This window comes from Malaclemys terrapin, chromosome 2 (genome assembly GCF_027887155.1).
Source record: "Malaclemys terrapin pileata isolate rMalTer1 chromosome 2, rMalTer1.hap1, whole genome shotgun sequence".
NCBI classification, from domain to species: domain Eukaryota; kingdom Metazoa; phylum Chordata; order Testudines; family Emydidae; genus Malaclemys; species Malaclemys terrapin.
The window spans coordinates 221,680,172-221,702,860 of NC_071506.1; the positions used below are offsets into that span (position 1 = coordinate 221,680,172).

The 22,689-nt window shown below is 40.0% G+C and overlaps 1 protein-coding gene across 1 annotated transcript in view; it reads left to right on the forward strand.

The window, feature by feature from the left end:
- Window positions 1-22,373, forward strand: part of TBC1D5 (TBC1 domain family member 5) — a 286,376-nt gene extending 264,003 nt beyond the window's left edge. Inside the window, exons 19-21 of the mRNA XM_054020011.1 lie at window positions 9,791-9,870; window positions 10,566-10,742; window positions 18,251-22,373. Of these exons, the coding sequence (XP_053875986.1) occupies window positions 9,791-9,870; window positions 10,566-10,742; window positions 18,251-18,547 (554 nt within the window). The 3' untranslated portion in view covers window positions 18,548-22,373. The remainder of the gene's footprint in view (window positions 1-9,790; window positions 9,871-10,565; window positions 10,743-18,250) is intronic.
- Window positions 22,374-22,689: the final 316 nt, after the last annotated feature.

The following is a 22,689-nucleotide window of genomic DNA, read 5'->3' on the forward strand; positions in this document are numbered from 1 at the left end:
GGACCACAACAGTGTCTTACCTAGTGTTGGCTGGCACGATGACCGGCAAAACTGGTGTCAACAAGATTGGTGTGGGAGCAGTTTCACCAAGCTAGCGCACAGTACTCCACTGTTGGCAAGATCAGGGCTTATGCTGAGGTTTGAAGCATGCATGCATCATATCCCCAGGATAGGCCAGCGAGCTTCTCGATGATGTTAACCCTTGTCTTTATCATCTTTTTGGTGGTGTTGATAGCTCAGCATCTGATCAAGGTGTCTCAAGGGTACCGTGGATTGTGGTTACGCAAAAGAGGCAGATCACAAAAGTCCACTTTCAGCGGAACTTTGGCTTCATGGTTATTCAAGTGGAAGGCAGAGATGAGCGTTTCAGTCCGGAGGTGGTTGTTCATGACCATTTCTGTGGCCTTCAAAGAGGACACTTGTGTTGCTAGCGTAATGTTATCTGCATAGATGAATTTAAAGGATGATGTGACCGGAATATCACTGGTACAGAGATTGAAAAGTGCAGGCACTAAAACGGATCCTTCTGGGAGGCATAGTTCAGTCTCTGTAATTTGCTGGTAGATTCACCAAGGTGCACAGTGAATATTCTGTTACTCAGCATCTCTATGATGAGTCTGATGGTTGATTGGTTGGGAAAGCTACTGATAACTTCAGCAGGAGACCTTTGCACTATACAGTATCATAAGCAGAAGAAAGATCAATGAATGCAGCTGCTGTTTTTAATTTTTGCTGGTGGCCAGCATCTGGGTGGCTGTCTAAGGCCAGCACCTGGTCACAGCAGTTGCAACTGGTTCTAAATCTGGCCTGCTCTTTGAGGACCAGTTGCTCCAGAATCAGCTGTAACTTTTGAAGTAGGAGCCACTCCAACAGTTATAGCAACTGCTAAGGAGGGAGATGGCCAGTAGCTGTACTGAATGTTTGATAGTCTTTCAATGTGCATTAGAACTTATTTAATAGGAAACTAAAACTAATTAGGCACAGTGCACACCATTTTTGCATATTCATACAGATAATTTGTATTGCAAATCTAATAGGTTTCAACCAGCCTCTTTCCCTGTCTAGGGAATTCAGTGACTGCATCTTAACTTTACACATCATCTTGCAATATATATGAGCTCAATCATCAAAGAGCACAAGTCTTCTCTAAATAGTGTAGCTAGGACCTACAGTGGATTATTTTACTCTTCCATCTTTATACAGAAAATTATAATGTCTAATTTAAACTTCAGAAATTAGTTTTCTCACTGAGGGGAAAAATTGAAATCTTGAATTTTTTTCAACACCTGTTTCAAGAGTGAATTTTCATGAGGTGTTGTTTACAAGTTTGGGTAAGTGTGAGAGCAAGATATGTATGTTTATTTTTCATTGTAATTCTACAACTATTTCAGCTAACCTGTTTCCAACCAACATTTTTATCGATTTGCCGCGTTTGGGGAGCAAATTACATTATCTTCCTTGGGAATAGTTATTGATTGTTTGGTGAGATTCCTACAGTACTTAAATGAAGCATTTGCTTGACAACCAGTGTCTGAGATTTATTCCTAACCAGTTATGCAAAACACTTTCAGGCGGTATCACTCGTAAATACGCCATTGTTGAAAACAAAGCAGCCTTTATTTGATATGGTAGCTGAATTCTGAAGAGTGCGTGTGGCTCCATTGTCCTTTATGTTGAGCTATATATGGCTCATGTCCTGCTCTTTCCCTGGGGTTTTGATAGCCTTTGAACTACAACAACTATTTAACAATGTTGTAATAGAAATATGTATAGCACAGAAATAGATTTACTTGGCTTTTCAAATAATTTATAAGCCATATAATTCAGTTGTTCTTCAGTGCATATCAGTGTCAAGTATCACGGGGTAGCCGTGTTAGTCTGTATCTACAAAAACAACAAGGAGTCTGGTGGCACCTTAAAGACTAACAGATTTATTTGGGCATAAGCTTTCGTGAGTTAAAACCTCACTTCTTCGGATGCATCCGAAGAAGTGAGGTTTTAACTCACGAAAGCTTATGCCCAAATAAATCTGTTAGTCTTTAAGGTGCCACCAGACTCCTTGTTGTTTTAGTGCATATCAGTGTTTATTCTGCAGATAGGAAGATGCTCTCAGATTTTCTTTGATTTGGGGTTGATACTAATGCACACTTTCATAAAGGTTTTATTATATTATGAAAAAATCATAATTCAGGAATTGCAGTTCCATGATAGTATAAATATTTTAAAGCAAAAAACTTCATCACATGGCCATTCAGCTGTATGAATAGAAAAAAAATTATCAAATAATCAATAAAATTAGATGTGTGTGTGTGCGCGCGCAAGCTTTAATATAGAATGGTGGTGCCCAAAAGTTTCTTGCCGCACCCTGCTTACCAGTAATGGAATCTGTCCTTGCACCCCCTTCCCCCCCATTCCTGCACAGCCAAAGCTTCCTCAGCAGAGGAGCTTGAGCTGAAGGCAGAGCTGGGGGCAGAACTGGGGATGGGTGTTTTCCTTCTTATTCACGCGTTACCACATCAAGGTTTGAATTGCTGAATTAAGAAACCGTAGCTATTAAAAACCAGAAATAACAATGGATTATTTCCACATCATGTGGAGTGCCTTGCATCTTCTATTTTGTGCCTTATTTTCATAGCATTTTAAAGGTCAGTGTCCCACATCTGAGGTATGTTCTGAATTATTTATTTTCTCCTCTCTACCCCACCCAGTTAGTCTTTGTACATACTTGTTTTATAACACGTTTCCATGCATGTGTGTGAGACGGGGGAGGAATAGTGTTATAGAGACATAAAAACCCTGCAAAATGTGAAAGCCAACTAAAGCCTGATGATTCAGGTTCCCCATTGATCAGTTGTTTTCCCCAGATATTAACATGTATTTTGGGTGCTGGATAGTTTACAAAACTTTCTGTAGTAAAAAGACAAGCGTTATTTGGGAAATAATCAGAGTCAGGAGTTAAAGTAGTATCGCCATATATGACACATTTTAAAACTCTGCCAGAAAGTTTTAATACCAATTATTTAGTTCAGTGGTATTCAGCCTGTGGTCCACGGACTCCTGGAGGCCCACAGACTATGCCTAGGGGGTCCTCAAAAGGTTGTCGTTACCATAGAACAGTGGTTTTCAACTTGTGGTCTGCAGGCTCCTGGGGGTACTTAGGCTATGTCTAAGATTTCCAAAGAGGTCTGTATTTCCATTCAAAAAATTTTAGGGGTCTGCAAATGAAAAAAGATTGAAAACCATTGATTTAATATAGTGCGAGACTGCAGCAGTGCAGGAGGAAAATATTTAATACAGACCAAAATAATGAAAAAAGGAAACATATTTGCAAAGGGATCTAGCTTCATATTAATTCCATCCTCCATAGTTCAGCTTCTTTGTAATGTACCCTTGGAATCATAGAATTAACATTTGTCACTATCCAGTTTTCATTCTTATGTTTTAGTCCATTGTTCTAGTACACAGCTACAGTTGACTTCTTAAAAACTGCACTATACCGGTGCTAAATAATGTTCATGTAATCTAGTAACTCGAGGCCACCTCACCACATTTCCCCCAACTGCTTTTTACACCTTACTCCCTGAAATCTTTTTCTCCCTGGGCTTTCATGGCTCTTCTGTTCCTTCTAACTCTCTGATCATTCCATCAGCATCTCATTTGATGTATGGATCTCCATCCCTTTCCCCATTTTATGGGGTCTCTTGCTGTAACATGCTTCTGGAGATACCCAGAGCTGTGAGACAGCGTTACCTCTCTGCCTCAACAAGAGTGAGTTTTGCTGGTGAGAAGACTCTGTGTCTGCTCCATGACACAGCAGCAGCAAATCACCTTCCTCACCAGCAAATACCTGGCCCAGACGTTGCCTAGCAGGTAACAATCAGCAAAGTCCAGCTCCCAAGCTCCTCAGAGATGTTTCTCTGCAATGCCCTCTCACTGTGCAATCACAGAAGATATGAAGTTCACTGTTCTGTCAGACATAGCTTATTAATGTAATGGGGGTAAATAGATCCATCTTTTCAAACACAGCACTGAATTGGTTTATAGTAAAAAATAAAACAGGTTTATTAACAAAAGAGCATGGATAAAAGAGATGAAGGTAGAAATGGTTACAAGCAAATAAAAGTGAAAACACAAATCTAAACAGCTAAAACTTAATCTAGCAAGATTGTTTTTGTTCAAGATGGTTTTTCCTCTCACCCACAGTCTTCTTTCCAGCTTTTTACTGGCTGGCCTGGCCAGGACCTATCTCAGAGATTAGATCACTTGATTTCTTTGTCTCCTTAAGGTGAAGGATCGAGATGGAGTCTCTCTCTGTTCCTTGTATTCCCAAAGGAATTTCTTTTTCGTACAAATCTGGAAGACCTCCTGGGGATTCAGTCTCTCTCTGGGTTTCAGGAGCCATGTTAGTTCGGTCTCTCGCATTCTGGCTCAAGATAACCCCACTGGTTTAGCTAATATGTAATTGAGGTAAACCCAAACCCAAGTTTCTTTGTCTAGAACAGACCTATTTATCAATTTTACCTAGGCTGGAATATCTTTGTCTTAAACATGCTCTAGTAACGTCATTCTTAACTTCACATGTAAAGTTAAAACATACATTTTTATAAAGATCTTAATAACCAGCATGATGCTAGCTTTGATATATTTCATAAGACATATTTTGTACAAATATTATTAGTGTGCAGGGAGTGAATACAAGGGTGCCTAGGGTCACACTTGCCCCTTTTTCTTCTCTCTTTACATCCATCTCTGGGTGATCTGATCTGGTCTCAGTTACCGTCAATGATGTGAACTACCATCTTTACACCAATGTCTTTTTGATCTGCCTTTTTAACCTGTCTTCTTCTGACCCAGTTCTATATCGCATCCCTACTGTCTCTCATCTCATTCTGCATGTATTAATCTTAAATTTAATATGGCCAAACTGTACTCCTTTTCTCTCCTATGAAACCTTCTGCAGTCCCATATTCAGTCACTTTTGACACCACCATCATCTTTATCCCTGTCAGTCATGTCTGTAACAAAAGCTTTGACTTTTCATTCATTCTTGCCCTGAACATGCACGGGGGGGTTTTTTGTTTGTTTTTGTTTTTTATGCTGATGATGACAGGGCATGGTGTTAGTGATATAACATTTTTATTAGCAAGAATTTAGGATGATGGCATTATTCACAGTAGCAAAGCATTGTTCCCAGATGAATGCCAGTAAAGGGATAGATTTGCATAAAGCTTAGTACAGTAGGGTGGGGAAGGACACAGAAAAGCTTTCCCTTCCCTCGTTGCATTCCAATGCAGCAGGTGTCAAGCATAAATTTGTTGTTCTGTGTTGTGCCTCAGAGGCATGGCACAGAACTCAAAGCCCAGGGAGAGTGGAGGGTTAAGGTGGATGAAGAGGTTCCTGGCATAGTTTAATCAGCTCTGGAGGCCTACCTGAGTTATGGTAGCCCCTGTGGGCTACAGCATGGCCCAAAATCTCCATGGCACTGTGTACTGTGGGACTTCCTCTGAAATATCCATCCTGGACTGGGTAAATCCCCTGTGCCAGGGCTTGCAAGGGGGATCCTTGAAGAACAGACTTTCAGCTGTCTTCCTTCTCCAGGCAGATATAAGACTATTAAGCTCCCTTTACTCTGCTCCGGCTCTTTTACCCAGAATAAAGGGGAGGGAGTAGAGGTGAAGATTTCACTCTTGGTACCCAAGGCCCAGGGAACTGTTGCATCAGTGCTGGCATTAGGAACTAGCAGAACTAGAATTGCACAGTGCACACTTAAATGAATTGAAGGGGTCCACAGATACTATTGTTGTGTATATTCCTAAGTGCTTCCTGAAATATTTCCAGGCTCAAGTTAGGAAGGTTGCACACCTGAATGGGGATGAAAGTGAAAGCAGCCAGCTGACTAGATTCTCTAAGGGTATGTCTACACTATGAAATTAGATCGATTTTATAGAATTCGATCTTTAGAAAGCGATTTTATATAGTCGATCGTGTATGTCCCCACTAAGCACAGTAGGTTGGCAGAGTGTGTCCTCAATACCATGGCTAACATAGACTCACAGAATGGTGCACTGTGGGTAGCTATCCCACAGTCCCCGCTGCCCGTTGGAATTCTGGGTTAAGTTCCCAATGCCTGATGGGGCAAAAACATTGTCGTGGGTGGTTTTGGGTACATGTAGTCAGTCTCCTCTCCCTCCTTCCTTGAAAGCAATGGCAATCAATTGCTTCGCACCTTTTTTCCTGGGTTACCCGTGCAGATGCCATAGCACGGCAAGCATGAAGTCTGGTCAGCTCACCACTGCTGTTGTGAGCATTGTAAACACCTCGTGCATTATCCTGCAGTATGTGCAGAACCTGGCTAGGAGACACCAGCACGAGGACAATTGAGGAGGAGGACATGGACACAGATGTTCCTGGAAGCATGGGCTGTGGCAATTGGGACATCATGGTGGCAGTGGGGCTGGTTGATAGTGGACGTTTCACCGACATCAACATGGGATGGCCGGGAGAGGTGCATGCTCGCATCTTTAGGAACTCTGGGCTGTTCAAACAGTTGCAAGAAGGGACTTACTTCCCAGACCAGAAAATTACCATTGGGGATGTTGAAATGCCAATAGTTATCCTTGGGGACCCAGCCTATCCCTTGCTCCCATGGCTCCTGGAGCCATACACAGACAGCCTGGACAGTAATAAGGAACAGTTCAACTATAGGCTGAGCAAGTGCAGAATGGTGGTAGAATGTGCCTTTGGACATTTAAAAGCTCGCTGGTGCTGACTAGGTTAGCCACAGTGCAACCAATATTCCCATTGTTATTGCTGCTTCCTGTGTGCTCCTTAATATCTGTGAGAGTAAGGAGGAGATGTTTATGGCGGGGTGGGAGGTTGAGGCAAATCGCCTGGCAGCCAATTTTGAACAGCCAGACACCAGGGTGATTAGAAGAGCACAGTTAGGTGCGCTGTGCATCAGCGAGGCTTTGAAAACCAGTTTCATGACTGCCAGGATACCGTGTGACAGTTGTGTGTGTTTCTCCTTGATGCAAAACCACCCCCTTTGTTGAATTTACTTTCCTGTAAGCCAATCCCCTCGCCCCTTCGACCACAACTGGCAAAGGAAATAAAGTCCCTATTGTTTTGAATCCATGCATTCTTTATTTATTAAAAAAAAAAAAAAGTGAGATCACTGACAAGGTAGCCTGGGAGGGGATGGAGGGAGGAGGGAAGGACAAGGCCACATTGCCTGTTGTAGCCACACTACAAATCAAAGCTGTTTGAATGACAGCCTTCTGTTGCCTGGGCCATCCTATGGAGTGGAGTGGCTGGGTGCCTGGAGCCCCTGCCCCCCACCCCCCCCCACACACACACACGTTCTTGGGCGTCTGGGTGAGGAGGATATGGAACTTGGCAAGGAGGGCAGGCGGTTATACAATGGATGCAGCGGCAGTCTATGCTCTTGTTGCCTTTCCTGCAGTTCCACCAGATGCCTGATCATGTCCGTTTGCTCCCCCATTAGCCTCAGCATCTCCTCCTGCGTGTTCTGATCACACTCACTGAATGCTTTCCAGGCCTCGGGCACTGAATGCCTCCATGCATTCAGCTGTGCCCTATCAATGCAGGAGGACTGCATGAGCTCTGAAAACATGTCATTGCGAGAGCATTTTTTTCGTCTTCTAATCTGTGATAAGCTCAGGGACAGAGATGATACGGGGAGCATAGAAACATTTGCACCTGAACGGGCGATGAAAAGGGAGAGCAAAATTTAAGAAGATACATTTCTGAGAACAAAAGGGAGACTCTTTCACAGTGAATCAAGCAATTCACAGAAGACAGCACATGTGCTTTAGGTACAAGGTCGCATTTTGCCTTTTATATTGAGCGCCTGCTGGTATGGTGATACATCATACACAGGTGGGCAACAGAATTCAGTTTCCAGGCAGCCATGGTAAGCCAAAAGGTACATGGGGTTGGCTTCTTCCACCTTCATAACATGTGGGAATGGTTTCAAACTGCAGCGCCCTCCTTTCCCATAGCAAGCAATGCGGTTGGGTTTGCCATTTAAAAGGAGGGGGCTGCAGTTTTCGGTTGGATGTGCAGCACACCCCTCTCCACACCGCATGGCTATTCTCCAGGATGATCCCTTTTAGCCAAGCACAAACAGCCCAGCATGAACGGGGTCCTTTTACTGTTCCCTTACAAAAATTCCCCTGTTTCAACCAGGTGACCATAGCACTCTCCTGAGGCTGACACAGAAAGATAAAGACCGAATGTTGCATGAATGCGACCAAAACCCAGGACCATTCGCTGCCATGCTTTGTGCTGCAATAATTCCAGACTACTTGCTACTGGCTTGGCGTGGTAAAGAGTCCTACCATGGAGAATGAAATAAGGCAGCCCTCCAGAAACCTTCTGCAATGGCTTTCAGAGTACCTCCAGGAGAGCTTCATGGAGATGTCCCTGGAGGATTCCTGCTCAATCCCCAGACACGTTAACAGACTTTTCCAGTAGCTGTACTGGCCACAAATGCATCCCAATTCTTCAGGGCAAATCAAACATTAAACACAATTTCTTTTGACTCCTGTAGTGTAGTTACAAATGTGGGCTCACCTTCTCCGCCTTCAGGGTCCAGGAACCCGCCTTGGGAGGGTATTGGCTCCAGGGTGATGAGACAGTCCTGGCTGCTGGGGAGAACGGATTCTCTGCTTGCCTGCTGCAAATTCTCCTCCTCCTCCTCCTCCTCCATGTTGCGTGGGATTCCCCCCCCCCCTTGCAGGTGTCCACGGACAGTGGTGGGATACTGGTAGGGTCCCCCCCAGAGCGGCATGTTTGGGGCTCTGACCCAGAGCGACCGTTTGCTTCCTTTGTCTTGTGGTAAGCTTGTCTGAGCTCCTTAACTTTCATGCGACACTGCTGTGTGTCCCTGGTGAAGCCCTCTCCACCATGCCCTGTGCGATTTTGGCATATATATAAACATTTTTTCTCTTTGATCGGAGTTCTGCCTACACAGATTCTTCTCCCCATACAGCAATCAGATACAGTGTCTCCCGTTCACTCCATGATGGAGCTCATTTGCAATTCTGGCACTGCGTGGTCACCTGTGCTGTTGAGCTCGCCACGCTGACCAAACAGGAACTGAAATTCAAAAGTTCCCAGGGCTTTTCCTGTCTACCTGGCTAGTGCATCGGAGTTAAAAGTGCTGTCCAGAGCGGTCACATTGGAGCACTCTGGAATAGCTCCCAGAGGCCAATACTGTCAAATTGCACAATGCTGCGTCTGCACTACCCCAAATTCGACCCAAGAAGGTTGATTTTAGCTCTGCTCCCCTCGCCGGGGAGGAGTACTGCAGTCGATTTTAAGAGCCCTCTAGGTTGACGGAATGGGGTTGGTTGTGTAGCCGCATCGCTTATAAAATCAACCTAACGCGGCTAATTTCAACCTAACCTCGTAGTGTAGACCAGGGCTAACTTAATATCTGTGGAGATCATGAAGGTTATAGCCATCAGCTTTCTTCTAGGGATCAGGAATAGTATGTCTGTTGTGTGTCCTGATTAATTCAATTGGCAGTCAAATCTGGTAATAGCACAGCATCATTGTGGGAGTTCTGACTGGTGCGTAGATTTGGCCAGCCAAGTTTTTAATCCGCTTCTACAGTAAGTAAAGGTGCCAAGCTGTAGGTCTGTATGTGTGTGATTGTTTGCATGAGACATGGTGCTAATTTCTGAGCATGCTCATGTTGACTGTAAGTTGCTGGCAGATAAGTACTAAGTGATCATTTAGGAAAATATTGTTCTTTGTATTGCAGGAAATATTCAAGAGGTCATATTACAGGAACACTTGGAGAAAGAAGATGAAATTCTGGTATCCCTGGCAGGCTTGAAGCAGGTACAGATATTGACCGAATTCAGCTTTACAAATATTAATATATTAAGCTTTACAAATCCTCTTTTTCTGGGGGTGAAATTGAACCAAAGAGAGGTCAAGTTTCCTACCCAGTCCCAATTTCAGGAAGTCTGTGGTGGCCTGTGAGTAGAACCCTGGTAGCCTTATTCTCAGTTCTGGGCTTTAACCATCACTCCTCCAATGCATAACATACACTGTAGTCAGTATCCATGCCTCTGTCTTCTGTACCAAAAAAGCTGATATTTGTATGTAATTTGATCTGAGGGAAAAGTACTACATGCCTTTAACAAGAATATTATTAAACAAGGTGCATCTGTCTCTAAGAACTATTTCATTAGGGTTAGCTCTAGAATATCTTTCAACTGGAATACCATAATGTATGTCAGCTATCTAAGTGTTGGGGAGAGTGCATAGGTGGTTTGTTCTTTTTAAATATCTTAGGTACTTTGTGTTTTCCAGTTTCTGGTAGAACCCCGTTTCACTGGTGCTTGATCCTTTAAGCAGTGCAAGTATTACCATTAATATTGTTTTCTTCTTCAAAAAATATAGTAAATAATTTACAAAAAACATAGTGCATGAAAGGCAGACTGTCTGCTTTGGGTACATTAGCCCAAGCTTCAGATATTTTAGATTTTTCCTAATGTTCTGAATTATTTTTCCTCCTGTTCGGCAAACAGATCAAGGATATTCTAAAGGGTTCCCTGCGTTTCAACCAGAGCCAGCTGGAGGCTGAAGAGAATGAGCAAATCACAATAGAAGATGATCATTACTGTTCCAGCAGTCAGAACAAGGAGATGGGCGATGCCCTAAAAGGATCTGTTATGGCAAAGCAACACTTCCTCTCAACGCTTCAGGTAAATACATCCATTTCAGCCAAGTTGCTGATATCCTGATGGAAAAAATGTGGCATTCAATAAACATCTTTAGAACATTTTTCAAAAGTTCCTAAAATTTCACAAATTGTCTTGACAATTAAAATAATTTTTTTTGAGATTCAGACATTTACCTAAGAATGCAACGTAAAAAAAATTGTTCTAATTAAATAGCTTTGTTTATAAGTTGATACAATAGCAAATAAGACCTAGAGCTCCCTTAGATGAATGAGTCTTCCCAGGGTTTGAATTATCCATTATCAGAAAGGAGGCAATGTTGTTCACTGCTAGATAAGGCTCTGAGCCCAAGCCTACTCCCGTTGAAGTCAGTTTCAAAACTCCCATTGACGACATTGGTGCAGGATTAGGCTCTTTGTGAATAGGTATGTCAAGTACAGTTTTTTGTTTTTTCTAAATAGTTATCTCGGTTGCTTCTCAGTAAATTAGTTTCCTATTTTAAAAGATTGAAAATACCTTTATAACTGTCTTTAAAAAATATATCATTGGTGCTGGGGATTTAAAAATTGAAGGCAAATGTTTTCCTTTGGGTAGACTATTCTCATTGCCTCTGTCCTCTAGAATTCCATTATGCAACAGCTGATTACTGCATTGCACCAATGTATCTATCCTCAAGTGCCAAAAAAGATACTGCTAGGAGATCACTTTAACCTCCCATTCCCTTTCAGTTGTTTGAGGTTTCCGTATTGGCTTTTCTACTTGAATCAATACAATGCTTTCATCCCACATGAAAAACATATGGTTACAAGGTAATAGATTTATTTCCATCCATGGTAGCACAAGGCTGCATAGCACACGGTTTTTGTCATTTAGTTGAGCTATGATCTTATATGAACAAATAACTATGTATGCAGATTAATGTATAATTCCCAATAAGAGCACATCAGCAGAGTTCTGAAGTTAAATCTGCCATACACCAGCACCAGTATCAATACCAACAACACTGGGAAACCAATAACAGCATTATCATTGCCATGGTCCAGTCTAGTCTGTGCTCAGTTTTCTACTACAGCTTGTTGAATCAACTCAGCCGTGCTGAAGGAGTGAATGAAAGGAAATAGAAGAATTACTTACCTAAACCTAATGAAACAGGATGTTGTGGTTTATAATAAAAATTTCCTTGTTTTTAACCGCTGTTAAAAATCGTATTTCAATATTAAAAATAAAATATATCTTATTTTACTTAATTATGTTAGATGCAAAGATAAAAGGCTTTTACGTTTGTTTACAAGTTCATTTAGAATGGATGTTGTCATGGATCCTAGTGAACGCCCCCTTCGCGGCCACCTGCTAGGACTGCTGTGAGGGGAATACAAGCCTCTTTGCTCTAGCTCCTCAGGGGTGTGTTAAGCTCATGGAATCCGAACAGAGTCCAGTCACTGCCCCAATCTCGGAGTCCCTAGACACACACTCAGGGTGAGATCTTGTAACTGCACCCCTTTTCTGAGTGTTTGAACCCTCTGTCCAGCTGCCTCGCCCCCCTTCAAGACTTCCGAGTACTTAAACACACCCCGTCCCAGAACTCCATTCCCAAAAGGTGTGAAGCTTCTGGTTCACAATTTAAATCCCTCAGGTTCACCACAGTAGTTGTGAAGCAGCCCACACACACACACTTTGCTCAATCTATCAACCTATACTTAAGGGTGCTCTTAACAGCTAAAGCACAGGAGAGTACAGATCATATAAAACATCCTAAATGCAGCATCCCTCACTGGCTCATCCTTCTCTTGGGATTCTTGGGGGACCATCTATATTCCAACAGGCAAGCAGGGCCCTCCATCTCCTTGCCTACTCTGCCACTGCAGCAGCCTCCCTTGTCTTAGTCTGATGCAAAATGACTCTCTCCCCTAGTTCCTCCCTGTGAGTCCTTTAATAGACTCCGGCTGAGATCACATACTTCTTTTGTTCAGCCTTTTGGTAACTTTCCACTGCTCCCCTCCCTTCAGACAAGAGGAGACAGTGTCTTCTCGTAGGTAGAGCAAACCTATTGTCCCAAGGTGTTTTACTTTGAATAAACTATCGCTGAGTGCTGATTAATCACCATTGTCTCTGGTCTGGCAGAGGCATGGCACAACCCTGCTAACTCATTGGGGAACCCTATACATGTAGGTATTCCATGACGCAGTAATTTCATGATACACTTTCATATAATCATCCAAAGTTCAGAAGTGGTACAGAAAGAACTCCCAGTTCATCACAGAGGTCATTACAGCTTTTAACCATGGTTATTAAAACCAGGCTTTTCTGCCATATTGAAGGCAGTGATTAAACCATTGGTAGCCCACTGGAGTACATATGGGCTAACACGGGTTTACCCAATGCCTTCAATATGGCAAAACAGTCTGGTTTTAACAAAAGCGGTAAAAGCAGTAATGAAATCTGTGATTTGTGTAAGCTCGAAAGCTTTTCTCTCTCACCAACAGAAGTTGGTCCAATAAAAGATATTACCTCATCCCCCCTTGTCTCTCTAATATCCTGGGACCAACACAGACACAATGGGATTGCATATGGGAGTGCATGTCTAATGACAGCCCTTATTTTGGTACTATAGTTTCTCACTCTTTACATAAGAAATATTTGTGCCTTAGTATTGAAATGGCAGATGCCTTATTATTAATAATCCTTAACATTGATTCACAGTATAAAATGAAAGATACAGTATAACACAACGCGCTGTGTTAGATTGTGCAAACATTACTCAGGCTGGTAACGATTTATTCTCACATTGGTATCAATGGGGCTACTCATGAGTAACTGCTGGCAAATGTGAGTAAGGGTTGTGCAATCTAACCCTGATAAAACATTTAATAAGGTTTTGAGCTTTAAATGGTTAATATCTGCAGATTATGGTACATTTATAGTTTAGGGTACAGTGCATTTATTCTTATTAGCCTTCTCTCATCTCATCTTCTGGGAGCTCCAATTATAGTAATGAGCATCAGTTTATTATAGTAACAAAAACAAGAAATTAGTTTTAGAACTGCTTATTGTTGAGAAGAAATATTAATACCCCAGCATTCTTTGCTGTTTCTGACTACATTGTGTTTTGCTTTACTAGGTACAATCAAGTAAAAAGAGAAGATGTTTTGACCTTGTGTAATGAAAATTAAAAGATAACTGCTAAGTTTAGTAGCCTGAGAAATGAGAGCATTAATTATTTTTTTTTCCAAACAGGACCACAGTCCAGCTTTTTAGTCTTAATGAGGGTAATGTGCTACAATGATGTTTCCAGGTCAAGCTGGAAGCATTTTCTGAATACGGCAGAAAGTTTAAAATGTTCTAAACATTAATTATTTAGAACACGTTGTGTTGCTTTAGTTTCATTCCCATTTAATGTACTTCCAGCAAAATAAATTTTACTATATTTGTGGGGGTTTTCCTAGTGCAATGATGTGTGTAATTCTGTTTAGTCTGGCCTTTTATGGCTGCTGAGTCTGTTATGTAGAAATTACATTTATATTCCAGAACCTCTGGAAAATATTTTGGGCCCAAATCTCGTCTCCTCTACACTAGACTCACACCAGTGTTACTCAGTTGACTTCATTGGAGTTACTGCAGATTTATATTAGTGTAAATGAGATTGAAATCTGGCTCATTGTCTTTCAGTGGTTTTTAGATACTGGTCATTTGTCACTTTATTAACCAAAAAAGAAACTTACATCCCACCCCGTACTTCAGTTTCCCCATCTGTAAAATGGGAATAGTGATACTGATCACCTTTGTAAAGAAAACACTTGGCAATACAAAGATGAAAAATGCTATATAAAAGCTAAATATTATTATTTATACCACTCTACTATATATGTTTGGGCATAGTGGCACATTGCTCCAGCACTTGACATTTTATAAAGAATTACACACATAAGGAGGACTTCTTTTTTTTTTTTTTTCTAATGCTCCATTTTTTAACTCTATGCTGCAGTGGAATAAGAAAAAGCCTCAAATAAGATGTACAGCATTAATTTCAGTAGCAATACAGTTGATAAATAGAAATCTTGCATTGCTAAATATTGTATAATTAACACATTATCTTTCCTTTAACTAGCCCAAGACGGAGACAAAATGAATTGCTGCTGTTTTTCTAGGCTTACTTAAAATGTATTCTTATTGTTAGCTTTAGCTAGTTCACAGTATGCAGGCAATTGAAATAAGCCTGATACTAGTAGCTGATATTCATCAGGAAAAAATGTTTGGAGAAGCCATATGGCACAAGGCAAAAGGTTGTTAACTTTCAAAAGCTACTGGAAGTATAATTCTGTCATTTTTCATTTATTCAGTAGTGGCAGCAGATGGAAGAAAACATGGTTCATGTCAGTACGAGTTTCCTGAAAGAGAAACAGACAGAGCAAGGAGTGGGGAGACATATTTTTATCTCTGGAAATACCAGCATCAAAATAATAGTGTGTTCTAAAGACAGACCTATATTTATACCAAGCCTTTATAACATATTGAAGGGAATGGGTACATACTTCTACCAAACGCAGGTTTAGGGGCCCAAAATTTGGGTAGCCTAAAAATTGAAGAACATAACCATAAAGAAAAGAAGCTAAGAGATGATGCTTCTTTTTGTCCAACTAGGCAACAGCACATTTCAGAATTTAGGAAACTGCAGTAGCAGGGCCCCAGTAGAACTAGCTAAGGCGTGCCTGTTCACTGCCTTAAGGAAGTCAGCCTGTTTGCCTTACAGATATCTTCAAGATCGCTAGCACTGGTAACCTATTTGTAAGTGTGTTGCTAGGTAATGCCTTTGGTTCCCTAGGGTAGCAGCCATCTTGGACAAGAGGGCTGGGGAGACTGAAATAGTGGCTAATATGATGCCATCAGACTGGAATTATAAAATACACTCGGTGCTCAAAATTAAATTTGTATCTGTGTGTCAGGGGCTTCCAAAAAGAACGGGGGAAAGTGGATTACGTCAACTAGAGGTGTTTAAAATAGCTTTCATTACTGTTGTAAAAAGAAAAAGAAGGCCATGAAATTTGGAATGGAACGTACAGCCCCAGAAGACCTTAATCTGGCCCTCTGTAATGCTATGTGATGAATGTCCATAGAATCAAGCAGGAAACTGTTGATTAATTTCTGGAGCTGAGCCGTTCTTTTACACTGTCTGTGTTCTCAGAGCCCTAGACATGATAGCTGATTAACTGACAGACGATGAAGATGGTAATTCAAATAGATCAGATGAAACAAAAACAGTAATTTAAAGAGAAATGATGTTTCATCATAAAAAAGGTGTTTATATAGTGTAGTGCCTCTGTCTGTAAATTAGATCTGTTTGTTTGTAACTTCTTGGAGTACTGAAAACATTTTTTTAAATTCACAGAAGGAGTAGGAAATTTACAACCAGTCAGTTTTAACTACATTATGAACTTACTAAATAGTTTTAGGAACTCTTACAAATAATTTGTTCAATTTGAGTTATATTAATTTTATAATGGTCATCTGAAGGAAAATTAATTATTATTTTAAAAGGGATGTGTGCATGTAAAGATTAGCAACAGTATTCAGCTAAAGTCAATTTTTTAGATCCATTAATTATATAATGAATTGTTATTATTGCTTGTGATTTATGTCATATTTTTGTTGCTAATGTAAGATGTTTCAATTTGTATTGGAGAGACAGTATTAAAATGGATAATTTATTTATAGAAAAAAATATAAATAAAAATGAGAATGTTTAATATTAAAGTTATATAAGCAAGATTTTTTTAAAATTATTCCATACCGATAGTGGAAATGTCTCTGGAACCCCTTTAATACAAACTTTTCTTTGTTCTTGAGGTACTGAGTCATAATTCTTTGTTCTGACCTTTTTCACTCAGCTGATATTTTGCCTTGTTAATTTTTAATAATTTGTAGTAACTACTTATATAATAGCTAGTAGCATAAATTTCCTATATATATCCTGTACTTCAGTCCTCCCAATCCATTGATGGAGTGAGGACTTTCAAGAGAGTACTCTTGTGTAATGAACAAGAGACAATGGGAAATGGCTATCAGCAGTAACTGCAGTAAAATAAATTTGGCAGGAGCCCATGGGATACCTAAAGGCAAGTTATGGATCACCATACCTTAATGATGCACGTAATTTTAGGTACTGTATTACTAATCTGTCTCTATCTCATTCACGCTGTTCCATATCCTTTATTTTATTCTTTTTCCCCTCTACCAAAGCTTCCCATCTCTTACCCTAAAGTTACATTATGCTGGGAAATATAACTTTGCCTGAAAAATGGAGTTGCCCCTACTTAACACACCATTGTCTATTTGAGCCGTACATAACTGACACATATGTTCCTCCAGCTGCTCCTTCCACTTCTTTTCCCTTTTCTCACTCTTGTGTTACTGTGAATCTAACAAGTTAGAATCAAGTTCATCTCACCTCAGGCTAACAAGGAGTCACTGCTTATCCCATGTCAGACTGTTTGCCAGATTGTATTCTTACTCAGTGGCAGCTGTATGAAATTGACTAGCCATCCAGTCATGATCCCTGGTAGGTGAACAAACTGCTTCCTGTACAGGAATATGATAATTAATGTTTCTTATGGAAGAAAGGGGAAATAGTCTGCCATCCATTCAAGGTAACCGATTACAAATTTGCTAATAAAAGAATTTCTGCTCTGCTGGATATGCCATTAAGCCTCATGATTCAAATCGTGGACCTCTTGGAGGACTGCAGTTATTCCAGGTGGTGTAAAAGTTTGGTGAACAAGCCACCACATGGGCTAGGTGGAGATTCAGATCACTCTCCAAAATATCATTTTACACTAACTTCTAAAAGCCAAAGGTTCTCTAATACTAGGTCATCAACCAACAGAAAAAATGTCAAATATTCAGTACTATAATGTACCTATAAGATCCCAAGATCACATAGTTACGTAGAACTATAGGGAACTGCAGTAATGTGAGAGAGAAGTACTTTAGCACCAGTACAAGGTCCAGTACCTGGTGATGTATTTTTATTCTCTCTCAACTTTATATTTCATGCAATGTAAACAAGTATTTTTAGCCATTGCTATTTTGTTAGTTAAAAAACATAATTTTTCCCTCAACTGCCCTTCTGCAGTGCTTGCAATGAGCCAAATTCCTCTTGCTGTTTCTCCCCAGGGTTGAGGTTTGAGAGATGAGCGTTGGGTCATTCTTCCTAGGGGGGCTTTTGAGCCTGGAATTAATTCCTTCCATGTATCTAACCAGGATCCTGTTTAGTGATCTTTAGGACACAGTGCAAGATACATTTTTATACTCTGAATTTAACTGTTGGCGCATCTAAAGTACCAAGGGTATTTGTCAGGTCAGTGGGTGGAGATCATACAAGTCAGAGTAGACTTGAGTTATGTCAGTTGTTGGCAACAATTGTTTATTTTTCCTATGTCTAGTATCACAATGATGGGTATAATAGAGATTTTAAAATAAAGATGTGGTTTTTAGTTTTGCCACTTAGTCTAAATCATTTCCATGCTATTGTCTCACAGGCAACAGCTGAAACAAGCGGAAATTCAGAGAGCAGAAGCACTGATGACTATATCCTGGTTTCCAAAGAAGAGGAGGGAAATAAAGGTGCTGTCTCTGAGCACGAGCAGTCACTTCAGGCACACAAGGAGGCGGCAACAAAGAATGAAGCTCCATCTCGTTCTTCTTTAGTCTTTTCTGATCCACTCATGGGCTCCATTTCTGCCTCCTCTAGTAACCTGAGTTCTAGCCCTGATGATGATGATAGCAATAATAGCAAGGATTCTGACTTCACTATTGTCAGCCCCTTGGACATCTAATTAAACGACTTGGAGAGCTTGTGAGGTCAGTTACTAAACCTCAGCTGAAATAACTTTGATTCCACAGGGCTGGATGACTGACCCAGAGGGACAGAAGGTATATATAGGTAACCCATTTCAGCTGCTAAAAGCCTAGCTAATCGATCAGAGCACAAATTTGGTACAGGCAGTATATTTCAACCCTCCAAAGAGTATAAAGGTTTTGTAGTGATTACCTTAACAGCTGCAGTAGTATCCAGATCTAATATAGAACTACTGCTAGTTGTAGGGTTATCTTAGCGCCTTCTAGAACGATAGTACTATTTACTTAGTTTCTCACCACATAGAATAACCTGTAGCATATATTCTAATGGATACCCAGAGGAGAGGAGACAAAACTACAGTTAATACATTTACTTTTTCCAACATGCCAGGCTAGGCTTATGCGGGGTGGGAAGGGAACTATTTCGCTAGAGATTATGGGTATAAAATGAGGGGAGGCAAATCAAAGAGATGCAAAGCATCCTTCAGCAACTGGCATCAAGATTACTGGCGTCACAGAAAAAACCTCTGACTAGTACTAGTAGAGAGAAACTATAAAAGATAAGACCAGAACTTCAGGTATGGGAGAACACCAAATTAAATCTAAAATAGCCTCTTTAAAGCACTGGGAAGCTTGAATCTATACTAGTTAAAAGACTTCTAATATTTCTGAGTGAGGTGGTATGGGGTTTGTGTGTTGGAGTAGTGTTCCTTTGGAATCTGTTTCTGTAAATGTTTTAAGAACTGTACAGCCTCATTTATGTATAAGAATCAAGTCCATTCATGATGGATGGTGTTGTAGTTTTCCTTCATTGCAATTCTGTTACAGTTTAAGAAATAATTCACTTAGAAATGTGACTTGGAGTTATCCCCATTTATTTGATTAGAAGCATTGTCCCACAGGAGTTCTGAATTCCAAGGAACTATGAGATTCCTTTTCCTCTCGCCAGAGGAATCTGAGTGGTGACGTTTGCTGAAGTATCACATTAGTTCTCAGTCAACACATCTGTTCTGAGGTATAGAAATATGCTGGAGGCATGGCTGTGAAAAGGAGTGGATGTGGTTTGAAAATGAAAATGATGTGGAGACTGATTCCAAATTACAGAGTTGTTGAAAATCTGGAGTAATTTGTTTGTTACTCTGATAAGGAGAGAAGGCAAAGGAGAACTCTTCTCGGATTCCTAGGGGTGTCTGCAACAAAAGAGAGCGATAAAATGAAAACTTCTACTACTGTGTCTAAAAGAGATTCACAATTTAATGGAGAGATGAAAATGTATATGCTGCTAATGGAGAGATGAAAACTTCCCTTTGCAGATAGCTTGACTGGGTTTGATCTTTCCTTCTGAAGCTAAAGGAAGTTTGCCCTTGCTCTGATTTAGGTATGCCACCAGGTTTGTTCTCAGTAGTAGAGTCCTGAGTTCTTTATCTTTAATCCCATAATAGCTGGTAAAGGTTAAAGACACACATTTATGTCCCATTTTTAAGACTTCCTCACTACTGTGTTAAAGTAGAACCAGCTGGCAAATTTTGGAAAGGATGGGAATTTGAACAGCAGAGTCCTATTTCTTTTTGCCTAAAATTTTTTTTCTCCTCACAGGTAGCACTATACCTCTTATCCCTAATTATATTGACTAATTTCACTTTCCCTGAGAAGAATTATTGTTTAATGAGATTAACATGTCTAAATCAGTGGTTTGCTAGGGAAATTTTAGCCATCTGATGGTGTTAGATCTGAGCAGACTGAATTAAAACAGCTTCCAGCTATCAGGTAAACATAACTTACCAGGGAAAGAGGAAAAGAGCTCTGAGGCACTCATAATTAAAAGCACTTTATATCGCAATGCTACTAACCATGTATTCTCTGTATACAATGACATGATCTTCCCCATTGCTGGTCAAGAAAAAGGCAGTGGTTCAATGAGGTCAAGAGTCTAATTAACTCTCTAAATTGTTTTTCTATTCGGAAAAGGAAATCTCTTTCCCATGAAATGTGGAATGCATCTGATAATACATGTGGGATTTTTTGCATTCCATAATCATTCTTAAACTCTTTGGAAGTAACAAAAAGAAATTATTAATAAATGGAAGCCTACTTTTTCAGCAGCTCTGAGGAGATACACTTCTAGAAAGAATGTTACTAAATTGCCACATACACAACAACAACAAAATCCCTCCACGTTTATAGGATTTTATTTTACAGGACACATACAGTGTTACCATGCACTAACTTTGTAATTGCATGGCAAATGTTATGTTGTTAATAAATGGTACATACATTGTTCAATTCATCTGCAAGTAACTGGAGTTAAATACAGTTTTTCAAAGTTAGGTGATGTGATATACTGTAGTTGGCTCTTACAAGGTCTAGTGTTGAAGACTGAGATGAAAAGGTAATTATCACATAATTACAGGGTAGCTGCCACACACATACACATTCGAAAGCCACCATATAATTCTTCCAAAATTATTTGTGCCTTGTAAAATGAAGAAATACTGGAATGTTATGAGCAGGTTTAGCATCATGTGCGTGACAGGTTGCGGTACTGCACAGTCATGATGGCTGTTTGATTTGCTGAAAGATCTTTAACGCGTAACATTTTGGAGGGGTTTTTATGTTGGTTTAATTCTAATCCTCTCATTTCTACATCTTCACAAAAAAACATTTCAGGATTTAACCTGCATGCTTCTGTGCAGGTTTATTTTGTATCCCTGAGTTTGTGCGAATGTCAGGGGATTAAATAGCTGTTAATTTAGAGCCTTCAGGCTTTTCTAGCATTACCCCTTCCAGCTAGAGTTGTTGCTGATGGGGCACAAAGGTGAAGCTGCTCAGGAAGCACATATGTAAAGCTGGGGAAAGTGTTATGTAGATCCGGAGAATCAAGAAGTACTGTGTACCATAAAAACAAAATCTTCAGTGACCACAGCAGTCTGGCAGGGGTAAAACACTTTATTTTTTAATCTTTTTTTTTTAAGCATTCTTTTGTTTTCTGTTCATTTACTCCAGGGATCACATTGTCATTCTCTTGAACAGTCTCAGTGCCATAAAAGAATGTGATTTGTACAGTTCTCTTATTCTTTAAATTTAATGGTTATGTCATTAACATCAAATTTTTAAGCAAAGTTGAAAGTATAAAACTTTTTTAAACCTCACAAGTTTGTAATAATCAGTGAATCTCCCTGTTGGCTGAATTTCTATTGTGCCATGGGATTTGAACAAATCCTCAGCAGTAGAGAGACATTAATACAAATTAGATTTGAGTGAATCCCATTAGATGAATCCACTTTGGTTATACCATGTCCCTCTACATTCCAAATACCATTTGTGGCTGCTGTTTGATCATACTGGAAATGTCATTAGACTTTTTTATATACATTAAGCCAAATAGCTATAGTTCGGACAAAATGACAGATAATCACCCTATCTTGCCTTATGTTACTATACCAAGGAAGAAATTGCCATTTTAAAACACAGGATTATTCTTTCTTCCAAAGATGACCTGCTCATAATGTTCATGGATAACATGTAATCTGATAGAAAATATATGCATTGTAAATTACAGATAAGTACTAATGTGGGACTTTAAAAAATATACCTGAGCCAATTTGAGGCTTATTGTACTGTATCTCAAGTCTGTACCATATGATTGTTTCAAGTCTTGTGCATGTAATGTCAGTCATACCTTACTGCGGAAAGGCAGTCACCGTATTTTGACTACGTATTCATTTAGTTGTGGGAATTTGTATCTTCACTCTGGAAGAATGTCTAACCTGCTTTATTAAAGAAAGAACTAACAAATGCAAATTCTTTGGGCGTCTGCTTTTATTCTCAGCGGCGGCAGCAGCAACAACAACAACAAAAAAGGTGGGAGGAATCTGGTGAATAGGGATTAAAATATTACAACTTTGCTTTCCCAAAATAGGGATGCACAGCTGCTTGAAAATAATATCTAGCTCTTATATAGCACTTTTCATCCGTTTATCTCAGAGCACTTCCATTGCTTACATAGAACTGAAATCATCACCATTCATTACTGTTATTTTATTGTAATTGTATACATGAGCTAGAAAACACAAGTGATTACTATGTATTTCATTAAAACACCACATGTTAGAATTTGTTG